Source organism: Numida meleagris, chromosome 4 (assembly GCF_002078875.1).
Source record: "Numida meleagris isolate 19003 breed g44 Domestic line chromosome 4, NumMel1.0, whole genome shotgun sequence".
Classification (NCBI taxonomy): domain Eukaryota; kingdom Metazoa; phylum Chordata; class Aves; order Galliformes; family Numididae; genus Numida; species Numida meleagris.
The window spans coordinates 22,503,865-22,516,937 of NC_034412.1; the positions used below are offsets into that span (position 1 = coordinate 22,503,865).

Genomic DNA, 13,073 nt, shown 5'->3' on the forward strand with positions numbered 1-13,073 from the left:
GACATCATAGGTTGTCAGAGACCCTTCCAATTGCTATGGTACCAGCACTCTGGAAGATACGATGTGCAAGTCAGTTATACACTTAGGATTATGAAGAGGTTTCCTTTTAAAGACTTTGTATTTTTAATTGGTACATGCCAACCGTGTACGTGCCATGTTGCTTATTCTTTTGTAGGGTAACGGTTTGAGCCCTGGTTCTCCACTTCTGCAACACTGTTCCTGCTCCTGAGTCAGACTTCAGTCAAAGCTAAAAAACATAAACAGCACAAACAGGTCTTTGGGCTTGGCCATGTGCTTGGCTGCACATTTGTCACGCTAGGTATAGGACATTCCTCGCAGTGCTCAGCATGCACTAGGAACACTGGTCTCCCACTGAGGAATTAAAGCAAGCAGCTAATATTTTTATAGCATACTAAGCATCTTGGATTGCTTTCAGTAGACTCATCCCTGGCTTCTGTGATCTTACCAAAATCGAGGCCAAGCAACATACACTTTGCTAGAAAACATCATCAAAGTAAAGAATTTGGGTAAAGAATTTGGAAAAACAGGGATATCAGGAGTAGTATACTCAGCATCTCTTGGACTTAATTAAATCCTTTTTTAACTTGAGTTGAGATGGGTGAAATTAACCTTTATACCTCAACAGCAATCTTTCTATTTGAAGCAATTGAATCAAAGTAGCTTACCAAGGGCATCTTTCCACTTTCTAACTTCAAAGAACATTTAGTCAGAGATAGCACATGAGGATCACATAATTGGAGCCAGCTGATGGAAAAAGGGTTGCCTACTGAGCTAGCTGGGGAAAAAGAGACCTAATTTAAGGATAGGTTAGAGTTCTGAAGTAAAGTTCATAAAGACTGGTGTGTTACAAAGAAGGTGTAATAGTTTCCCACACCGGCAGAGACAGTGCAGTGTGAATGGAGGAGTCTTCCTAATCACTGCTGGCTGAGTGCTCTTCTCTGAGCAATTAACCAGTTTCTATAAAAAGCACAAGGAGATCAGAACATATTTCCAACTGTTGGAGGGCAGGTTGCTCGGCAGCACATAGCTACTGATTTACTAATGATTTATGATGTAATGATGTAATCCCTAGATACATGGAATGTGGTGTTTCCAGTGTGTTCTAGTATATTTCAGCATATCCATAGTATTCTGTATCCATAGTGTTGTAGTTAACAACATATCCCATATATGGAGATAACTCAGGCAACGATTTGTTAGCGTGCGCGTTGCATAGAGCTTGTATCCCTGGACCCTGTATCCCTGGAAGCATATATGCTATATAAGATGGTGTGTTGCTACAATAAAATCGGACACATCTCATATTGAGTTGATCGTGCGTTCCCCACGCGAGTACCGGTAGGGCAACCCTTTGGGGATACCAGGGCGTTCCCCAACATCCAACCTCTCTAATCTCTTTACTAACCTGTTTAGGCACTTCAAGACATTGACAATAATTTCTGTGGGTCTACAGTAGACAAGCATCATAGGGTCACTATCTTGAATGAGGTATTCATGCACTATTGTCAAATCAAGAGTAATAGTAAATCAAACATGGGAAGACATATACCTCAATAACTAAAGGAGAGCAAAGAACAACAGTGGGTGATTTAGATTTAACTGAAACCCAATATTTACTGGTATCTGGAGCAGTTACCAAGTTACCATCTATTTAGTAAGGCTGCAATCAAATGTTAAACTAGAAATGCCATAGATTTGTACCCATCTAGTTACAAATCTAGATCAAGAACAATCAAAGCAATTATATAAGACTGAAGGATTTCTGTGTAATCATGTCACTGAACCATGTTCAACTGATTTGTGCTGGGATATGCATTAAACAATGCCATTCCATCACTGACTTGGCACACTCAAGCAATGCTAATTAATGACATCTTCAGAGCTTAAAGGAAGTCATGATAAGCTCTTTAACAGGATACACAGCTACTCCTGTGATATGTCACCAGGCCACAACAACCCATAGCTTCTGACACAGCTGTTCTGTAAAGAAGAAGATACTGCAAGATGAGAGTTGGCAACTCTCAGAGCATTTATTTCCAACTGCGGCTTGGGAGAAGAAAAGGCAGGACAGACAACCTCACATCTGTTCCTCTGCAAAATATCGTGGCACCTCTGTCAACAGTTTACGGGCAGGTTTGGCCCGGTTCCATGACTAATGGGGGGGACCCACGGACCCACGCCCCGGGGAAGGAAAATGGGAAAAAGGGTAGGGAGATGAGCCTAAAAACAAAACAATGCAAGGAGAAACAAACTAATTTACTAAATAAGATATCGGAATGCAAAATAACACAATATAATACAGTATAATACAATATAATTGGAATTGAAGATAATAAAATCAAATAAAATGAGAGAGAGTGTCCAAAAACCAAAAGGTCTTACTCTAATGCTGGCGGCGAGATGGCTAGGGAGAGAGACGCTGCTGGGACGAGCAGAAGGAGAGCTGAAAGCAAAAGGGCCGTCTCGTGATACACAAACAGTTTTTATCTTTCCCTCTGAACAGAAAATGGTAACAGAACAGCAAACAGTCCTCTGGGAAACGTAGTTCTTCTTCTCTTCTGAGAACCAGGTACCCAGAACTATTCATGACCCAAGGAACTGGAGCATTAACTCTTTAACTCTCAGTTCACTACACGATGCTATGATGTGGAATACCGATAACCAAAAATCATAAAACCATGACACACCTCACTAAATATTAAGAGGCAGTTTAGTTCTGACAATAATAGTAAATGGAAAAAAAAATTCTGTGGGATGACAGAGCTTTCCAGTGCAACACTAGAAACAGTTTTCTCATAAAATACCAAGGGGCAGGAGTCTAGTTTGTGTAAGGATCAATCCAGTAGGGGCTGAGCCTGCCTCTCTTCTGCATTTCTGCTAGTTTCCACTACAAAAGCAGAAACAAATTGGTTAACTTATAAATTTGTAATTGGAGCTTTATTGACAGGCTCATTGCTCATGTTTCTGTGACTGAGTTTGGGGAAGCAAAGTGTTATCAACAGCAGAAGAAAATAATCTTTGGGCGTGTGTGCTGGGGCTGAGCACACCATTAGAGCTGTGCAGGGAGCTGCCTAAGGGAAGCTGCAAAACTCCCTCACTGAAGGTAATACATACGAGGCTAGACGCACAGGAATGGCTTTGGTACACACTAGATAAGCTTCCTCATCTCTGTTTTCAATCTTCTGTGATCTATTCATTTTATTGAATCTATTCCACATGAAAAGCAAACGAAAACAAACTATTCAATCAGTCTGTGATGAAATTTGTAGCTATCTATAAAAACTGAGGGTGAGCAACTTGTAAAAGGAGCATACATTGGCAGCTATGGCTGACAAAATGCTATCAATAGGCATTAAAGCTGCAAATGGCAAGGTGTTGGCAAAGTGAAAGGAATTACCACAGAAAGAAAAAAACCAATCTGTATGATGAACAGAGTGTACATAAAGTAGAGCAAATTACCAGACACACAGACATGAGAGTACAGAGGCACAGGAGCTGGTTCAGAAGTCCTTGTGAAGAAATCTTGAAGGCTGGCCAGTTTCTCCTAATTCTCTGGCATCCATTCCAGCACTCAGCCAGTGAAAAGAGCTCTGGCTGTGATGTGTGCGTGCACATGGCCCCGTGTTACAAGGAGACGATGGATGTGCAATACCTCTGCAACTGACTGCCTGGGACTGCCACCTCCCTTTCAGAACAATCCTGCTTTTCAAAGCCTCAGTAATCTTGGAGTACTGCCAAGGAGGGTGGCTTGAAAGGCCCAGCTCCTGAATTCCTCAGAAAGAAATAAGCTGGGCATGTGGCTGGATGCACTGTGTGTCACTGGCACCTCCAGTGCATGAGATTTGGAGGCCCTGCTGTTGTGTTTTTTTACTTTCTGAGCACCTTATCCTGCACAGCTGGAATCCTAGAGAGAGGTGATAGCTCTAAGACCTCACAAGACCATGGGCTGCTCTTTTCCTTAAAATCAGAAGCCAGATTTTTATTTATTTTTTCTCCTCATGGGTTTCCTTAAGACATTCCTTTTCCTATTTTTTTTTCTATTTAATTACAATGAAATCCTGCTCTTTCACCCTCTAACTAGAGAAAAAACGAATGAATTTCTGCATAAGGATGTGTGTTATGGACCTGCAGTAGTTCAAAAGGTAGCAACATGCAGCAACAAAGCAGCTAAGCAGTCTTTTTTTTTTTCCTGTTAAAGAAAACACATGAATCATTTTAGCTTTATCTCCAATATAATAATATGTTGTTCTAGGGAAAGATTACTGGGACAGGACTGAATTTGATATAACTAAGACCTGAGCTTGCCTTAAAGTCATAAAACAACTAATTATGCTTATGGTTTGTACCAGGAGCTTATTCTCTGCTTTAGCTGCTATCCAGGAAAACTTCAAAATGTAGGAAAATCCCAAACATGACCAGAATTGTGACTTACGTGCCAATTCGAAAACCAGTGGTGCTTTAGTTCTTCCCTTTATGAGACAGTCTGTTGTAAATGAAAGCAGAGCAGGCAGTGGCAGCCTGGTGAAAAATCATCACCAACTTTTTGTGTACACATTGAAAAGGAAACGCCCCTTCCCCCTCCTCCCAAACTGCAGACATGACTACTTTAATTGGGGATTCTGAGTGGTGCAGCACTGGAAATAATAAAGCACACACAAGATTTAGATTGATTAACTTTCATCAGCTTACTTTCTTCACAGCTGAAATAATAGGAAATAGGCAATTGCAAACATCAGCCAAATGCTTTTTCCAAGGGAGTGTATAAGTAAGCTGTCTTATTTTCAGGCAAAATGTACAACTATAACACCCACTAAAATCAAGACCTTGAAATGCATCTCAGAGCAAACACAACTGCGGTGCTGTGGCAGAACAGTTGTTCAAGTTTCCATGCAGCACACTGCCAAATGACGGGAACATCCATGCTCTGTCCAATTGGGTTCCAATGTAGCTGCTAACAGGGTGCGATACAGCAGCTGGCACAGAGATGACTGAACGCAACTTGTTTCAGTGAGGTCAGTATCTGGGGCAGCTTCGCTTGGGTGCACACCAGGGAGAATCTCCAGCACTGTAGCTGCTGGAGCAACAAGAACAGGCCAGTGGCAACACTCATTACAGATGTGAGCAGCAACCAATATTTTTCTTTTTCGCATTTCAACCATTAAAAGCTTCTCCTTGGGTCAAGTAGCAAGATAGCTGGGGGAAAGCAGATCTTCAGCACCAGCTGGATGGCGCAGTAGGAACACGCAGCTGTCATGGGCATGGGGACAGAAAACCTGCAGACAGATTAGCAGACACACAAACATTTCCAGGTTTAAACCTTTAAATCATTTTCAGGCTTTAACCTTTTAACTCAGGTGTAACCGCGCCCTTTTTCAATAGCTCTGAAGCTGTGCTACTGGTGCATCACTTAATTTCTAAAAGGTCTGCCTGTAAAACATGACTGAAAAATGAATGCTACAAGACCAAGCAAGCCCCTGCCTCCCTCCCAGCAACACCACATCCCTTAAATCCTGGAATTCTTTAGTGGCTAAAGTCATACTTCAGTTGAATTCACAGTGTTTGGGTAAAATTTATGATACAGCAGACAAATAATTTATGGTCTTGTTTAGAATGAGCTTTCTAAATTCTGCTTTACTACAGATGCCAGCTTCTACACTATATTCTATCATTTGCCAGTGAAAGCTTTTCTTTACAGTTAAAGCATTCAGATGAATCACATTTTCTTTGCATCTTTTTTGCATGAAAGGTTTCCTTGTCTCTGCAATTCCTACTCCTCACCCTCCAGTTTCTGTTGCTTGCGCTGTACAGAGCCAGGCTGTGATATTTGTTCCCTTCCTCAGCAATGAATAGTACAACGTATCAGTGAAAGCCCTTCTGAAATCAATGAGACTACTTATGGAGCATGGCTCTACTCACTGTGAGCTGGGGCGTTTCGGTCTGGCCTGAAGAAAAATCCAAGATGACATAAGTTGAAATGAATACAGTTACTGAGCACTATAATACATGTGTTAAGGAGAGAAGACCTGGACAGATGGAAAACCATTTTGGCAGCTGCCAAATATTTTGGCCTCCTAAGGCAGATACTGAGGGATCATGGGAGTTCTTATATCAAAGCATTGCTGTCTTGACACTAATTCCATTAAGATGAATGGAAGAAGTGGCAACAACTTTATTCCAGAGTCCTAACAGATGTTACAAACAATAAATGTGGCAGCACTCCTAGAAGCATTGTTCCCATTTTTCAGATCAGATAACTGAGACAATAAAGAGGCTGAAATGATGTAGGTGGTGGTCACAGACGAAACCTGCGATTACACTGAGTTAGCAATATATCTGCATCCTTCAGTCTCCAAGCTGATGTAGGCAGATGTCACTTCATTCTAAATCCAGACATTTACTAAAAAGTAATTTACCTTATCCCCAAATCAACACAAATTACATGAATAATGTTACGCTGCATTTCAGATTAGTAGCTCACACGTGGATCATAATTCTTAGTCCACAATATTTAATGAGGTGGTGTCTTTGTTCTGTTTCTACAGTTCTAAAGCACCATCGTGTCCTGGATTACAGAAAAACGGGAATATTTGGTCCATGAACAATCATTTATTGTCTTTTCCTGGGGAGCAGCAAAACTGAATGGCTGATCTGGCTACGAACAGGATGGGCATCAAATTCATAAAGGATGAACTGCTGAATGATGTTATGATTCTTAAAAGAAAAAAAAAACAGATGTGATAATACATGTATATAACAGTTTCTGCTGATGTGAGATGCAGTAAATTACAAGTAGGAAGTATCAAAAGCAGTGATATAGTGGGGAAGGCTGTCAGCAAACAGGCATCAAGCAGCGTAAGATAGAAGAGCCTCCCCCAAATTGTGCAGCCTCTGGAAGTTTCCTATCTGATGTAATACAGGTTACAAAGAAGGTTGGATGTGATTGGTATTTGGTGCGTGGGTGGTGATTTTTTTAGTGTTTCCTACAATGGAGACAAATGATGCCAGGTTCCTGAAGCACTTCAGGCTTATTGCAGACAGTTATTATTTAATTCTGAAATTCTCAGTTTCTGTACGAAGTCACAGAGCCACCTGACCTTCCTCTAAGAAGTGAAGGCACCCACTGACAACATATGCCTCAGCACCTGGAGATTCCCATGCAACATATGCAACAAATGTGGTCTGCAAATACAGAGAGAGGGAGTAACCTGCTTTGCCTGCTTGCTACATCTTGAGGATTATTATCCTCAAGATATATGGAATGGTCACATTCAGATAACTTTATGCCTGACTCAGTACACAATGCAATTAACATTTTAAGGCCATTTGGTACACGTCTAATATTACTGCTGTCTTTGCACTTTTCCCTAATACTCACTTCTTTTTGTTCTAGGCCTGTGCTATCAACAACAGCACCCACACTGCTCAGCCTTTCCCTGTGATGGGCTGTGCTGGCACAGGCAGCTCTGGTGGTGTGCGAAGTTCTTGCTCAAAGAGACCTCAAGAGACTGCCTGGATGTGAAACCTTTGCACTCATCTTGCATCTGAGACATATGGTCTGACTGATTAGTACACAGAAATGTAAGCATCATCTGGTTTAGAAGGCAAAAGGTGGTTAAGATTTGCAGGGAACCTCCCAACAGTGTCTGCTCTCTAGGGAAACGAATGGAGCAGCCTTCTCCACATACAAGCACTATGGGTGGGACTGCCACCCTTCATAGCCACTGGCCTTTTATGGCAGCAATTGGCTAGCGGAGGCGAAGGAATTCATTCGCACACATATGAACACAGCTTTAGGAAGTGCGAGAGCATGGAAAGCAGTCCATTTTACTTGTTTAAGTACCTCTTGGAAAAATAATCATGGTCATTATAAACCTGTTCTAATATAAATCCAGTGAACAGATCAAGGCATTATCGCCGTCCCCTTTGCTCCAGTTTCTCTGGCTAGTGAATTTGTTAGCACTTTCAGGACTGCCAGTCACTCCATGGCTGATAAGAGCACTAAGGAGAGGGGTGACACAGCTGAGCACACACAATGAGCAGCGGCAGAAGTGAGGCAGGCTGCGGGTTGTTCCGAAGCTCTGCAGGCATACAGCCCCGCAGACAGGCTGCTGTTGGGACGCAAGATCAGTTGCCCATCTCCAGCTGTCCCCTGCCAGGTGACAGGGAGGTGCCTGGTGAAGACATGCAGTTGGATGGCTGCACACTGTATGACAGCATCAGAAGCTTTTTCCCCACTCCCAAACCAAAGGAATTACAGAAGGTCTCATGATACCTGACCCTATCCTCTGATAATCTGCTTGCTTCCAGCCAGGTGGCTGGGAGGGGAAGGAGCTCTTCCTCCTGGTGATGAAGCACAAGCCACAGAGCACGGAACTGAGCATGGCCCAACATACAAACCAAATGGCTTGATGAGAAAAATCTTTCCCTAAACATTTCTGACATCTCAGGATATGAATTACTTACTCTTATTTATACTGGAGAAGTGCCTGGAATAATCTGGGGAAAAATAAGGGCCTCTGTCTCGCACAAAGTTAACAGCATTGTTGAGAGGAAAGCTGAAGGCGCTTTTCACTTGTAACCAGCAACTTCTCTGTGCAGTCTGGTGGGTATCATATTTTGTTATGCATGAGTACAAAGAAAGAGCACAGAGGAGCACAGTCCTTTAATAGAACCTCAAAATCCCCAAAAGAGTTTTGAAACAATTTTTTTTCCGCTTGAATTAGTCACTGTAACTGCTCAAGAGATACCCTGTGGGAAAATAAGCCCCTGTAAATAATCCATTGCACTTAATTCTTCTTCGAAGATAACCTGCAATGCCAAGAAGGAAAGGACTGGTCCATGGAAGAGCGCATGCACCAAAAGATGCCTAGGAGTAGACCTGTCCTGTGCCCAGCACAGCTGTCCCCACACAGACCTGGGGTTCAGTCTTCTGGCCTTCACCTCTTACAAACAGCCCAACAAATGAAAGTACAGGGGGACAAAACAATCATATCACAACCATCAACCATATTAAGAACCGCTACTGCTACTTGCTTATTCGCCTCCATCAGTGATACAATTCACATCTGAAAAGTTTTCTTTTTGTCTGGCTCAAAGAGAAAAAATCTGTAAAAGCAAACAGTGTCCCTTTCATTTTTATCACCTCTAAGAAAATATGTTACAAGATACTAAAATTCTCCATTTCCTATCCAGCATTTTGCATGGTGGCATTTTCTGCTCAGCACCTAGCTCAAAACGAATACACACAAGTATTTGCTCTCATAATTATCTTTTGATAGCAGGGATTATATTCTGTCCTGAATCTGCCATCTCCTTCTGGAGCAAACTTGGCTGGATGAGTAGCATTCATTAGAAACAAACTTATCAGTATTTTGACTTGACACCAAGCATTTCCTCTCTGGTAGTTCAAATATGCCTTTTTATTTGAAAGGACACAAAAACTCACACTGGCATTTGAAATAGTAGCATCATCAAACCTCAGAGATGAAGGGGATGATGTGTCATTGCAGCAGAAGAATGCGACGTGCGCATTGCTAACTGCTGACAGATGTAACATTGCGTGTTGCGCTGGATCCCTTGCATAGTGCAGCACTGCAGGAACAGATAGAGCTGAGGATAGAAGAGTAACAGGGCTGCAGTCACAGCTGGCAAGCCCCACTGCTGCCTGCTCTGCATGCTACTATTCCTGCTGCCATTTGACTGTAACTCCCCTGAAGGGGAGCTCTCTGCTCTTTCTCATTCTTGGAGAATAGAAGCCCCAGAACATGGGTAGCAGTGTCTGAGCAATGCCTCCTTCATTGCTCTCTGGGAATAGCAGCAAAATGCCAAACCGTGCAGCAGATTCTAATGCATATTGTACAATAAATGGACTTACAAAAATGACACCTCTGCTAACAGGAAGCTACCAGCATGGATGCACTGTCAGAGCCATACAACACGCGCAAAAACTGCAAACCTGCTGACACTTCCCTAGAAAATCAGACTGAAAAGAAAACACAGCACTGACCCAAAGGAAATGACCTCCTTCTCAAGCATATCCTCCTGCCAGATACTGAGACAAGGAGAACGAGCCCTGCACACAGCCAGAGCTGCTTTGGACCAACAGTTAAGCACCTGAAGGCATGTTTCTGGGAACACTCCCCTCCAGCCCCTCTAGGGTGTAATGTATCGAGACTGGGAGTTTGGTGGCCTGGATGGACCCCAACACTGGATCTGGGAATCAATGGCTTCTGCTTTATTACATGATTACATGGTGCCATTAAAATAAAGTCTAAATTCTTCTGATTTGGTGAATACTTCAAAAGAGACTACAGGAGATCTGCTCTGTCTTCCTAGTGGCTGCCGGTGACCTGTAGGCATTCCAGCTCAGGGACTACGGAGACAGGACCAGGCAGATCTTCCAGGGTCACAGACACAGCCCAGCCAATCTTGGCTCCCCTGAGCCCCACTCCCAGTATTGTGCAAGAGGGGAGGGAACTTACTTGCTTCAGGAGGTTGCAGAGAGAACAGAATCACAGATGGATGTACATACACTGCAGTGATGGGGCTGTATAGTCCTGCAAGCACGTCCTATATCCTGTCCGTGGGAAAGAGATTAATCCTGACAAACTGTCCCTGAAGGGCTTCTACGAACCAATGCAAGAAGTGCTCCTTTTCCTCTCTAAGAAAATAAAACAGAGAGCACAGGAGGCATTGCTGAAATTTTCATCAATGCCCTCCCAGTAAGACTGCTGTCTTACTGAATCCCCACTCAACTTTTTCATGCTAGCACTTGATCAAAGGGCTGGTTTTCTCAACTAATGGGACAACTTCTGTAATTCCACACATAGAGAGATGTAAGGGAGGCTTCTTCAAAGCCTGAGAGAAAACTATTTTCTAGCAACTTCATAAACTTCCAGGATATGTGGGAAGTTTGGTATATTGCAACTTTTTTTTTTTTTTAAGTCTGGTTAGCCTTATATTATGCAGGAAAATGTTGTTGCAGCATATTTAGTATATACAAGTAGACCTGCTAGCTGGAAAGTCTTATCTCTGGAATAATTACAAACTGAAAGTAATCATTTGCCAATGCACCAGAAATTTCATGAATTTCATTATTTGTTGAAAAGACATCATAGAAATGATAAAAGTTGAATAAACGAATGGAGGCAATAGAAAATTCCTCCAAAATTTATTTTTTAGAGACTTACTGAAAGCAAGAAAAATAAAGGGTCACATCCACACTAAAATCAAAGAGAATTCCACCACATATTTCCAAATACTATGGGAAACATTTCTTTACTGAAGCTGTCTAAGAGACTTGATTTTATCTAAACCACATTATTGAAGAAAGCATATTTTAATTAAAAACCTTACTGCACCAAACTCTTCAAGTCAATACTTAGATTCTATTAACGTTGAAGAGGTGTGCTTCAATGCTTTCTCAAACAGATATGCTCTGCTGAATTTAGGACATATTTGTAAAGAATCAGCTTCTACCAAGACAACTTGCAACCTGACAATTGTCACAGTACTCAAGGGCCACCAGGAGTACTCGAAGGCTGCCCACCCATTGCTGTGTTGCCGGAGATGCCTCCGCACAGCTATCAGGACTCCTGAAAGTCCTGTGCAAAGAGAAGGGAACTCAGCACCTGAGAGGCTATTTCTACTCTGGGGTTATGAGACTCTGAATGACAAAGGGTGATTTGATTTCCTGATGCAGCTGAAACTCAGTTATGTCTTTGTAGGGGAGCTGGAAAAGGATCTCAGCCATCCAGTCTAGGAAGGAGACAATAGAGGGTCCCTGACCATTAAGACCTGGATTTCTTTCACCTGTTTGGTACAACCAACATCAGCAGCAAGGTGATCCTCATGGACAGCCCGAGCAGCAACAGCTTGTGTTGGGCTCAGATGTCCATCTCGGAGTGCTAGCGACACTTAGCAAGAAAAAGGAAGTGCTTCCCTTGGCAGCAGATATTTATTTAAATATAACTCTCAGACATGTTTACTTCTATTTTGTATTTCTGCTACACAGAAATAAAAGGCATTTATTTGCTTTCACATCAAAAGTTAGTAAGCTAGTGGCTGGTTTGTGTGTGGGAAGGAACAGAAGTATCGGACAGCTTGGGACATTGGACAACCACCTCTTGTTTCAAGCCAGCTTTAAACATCTACTGGATTCAGCTGAAAGACTCTTGCCAAGTAACTTTCAAGCAAGCATTCTCACAGTGAGTAAATGGCACATGCACAGTGCCCATGATGCTGTCACATACACTGCTGTAGCAGCCTGTCCTGAGAGGCCTCGGCTCAGCATCTCCCTTGTCTGCGCCCATATGTCTTGAAATGGGGCAAGCCACCAAAACATCTGTAACGGATCACCTCTTTTAGTTGGTCTCTAGTGACTTAGAAAATAGCAGTTCAGAGTTCAGTCACAAATCTGGCAGAAAAGCAGTAGCTGACTCGGCTAGCTGCCTTGGGAAACAGTTCCCTTTTGCAAGTCCATGCTGTCACTTTGAAGTTAAGAAATCATATGGCACAGACAGTGCAGCTGTTTTTCACTTTTATCATCACAGATACAAAGAAATATAGCTTCAGCTGAGGAACCTGTTGAAAACAGCCACCAGAATTTCCATATCATCTCCTTGAATTAAAACACATCATTTTCCATGTAAGAGCACTGCAGTGTGGGGGAACCAACAGTGACTGGAAGTTTTCAGGCAAATGAGAGCTCTCTGAAGTTGATAGCAATGTCGTCACACTGGTGTTTTGTTTACATCTTGCTGTGGTAAAACATTTCCAAGAACAGTTTCGTCGCATAATCAATTTTTTTCTTGACGTGGGATTCTACACTGAGGATATTTTTCCTCATCATTTTGGGCTACAAAGATGACAGCAGTATGATAAACAGTGTGGATTTGTATAATTCATCCGCAGTTTCAACAAACATTGTTTCAAACTTCTAATTCCTTCTTCTTAACCCCTGTGGCACATTCAATCTATTACCTACTGACAGATGGAAATCCAAGACCAGCTTTTGGTTTACTAAGCTCTAATGAAGTCTCTCTGTACAACAT

At 42.3% G+C, this 13,073-nt stretch overlaps 1 protein-coding gene across 7 annotated transcripts in view; it reads right to left on the reverse strand.

The window, feature by feature from the left end:
* LOC110397772 (glypican-5-like) overlaps positions 1 to 13,073 on the reverse strand; it is a 409,202-nt gene that overhangs the window by 22,892 nt on the left and 373,237 nt on the right. The window contains exon 8 of one of the 7 annotated variants that reach the window (XM_021394559.1): positions 4,682 to 5,294. The exons of the other annotated variants lie outside the window; for them this stretch is intronic. Coding sequence (XP_021250234.1) covers positions 5,272 to 5,294 — 23 coding nt within the window. The 3' untranslated portion in view covers positions 4,682 to 5,271. Of the gene's footprint in view, positions 1 to 4,681; positions 5,295 to 13,073 lie in introns of those variants that run through there. 7 annotated transcript variants of the gene reach the window in all.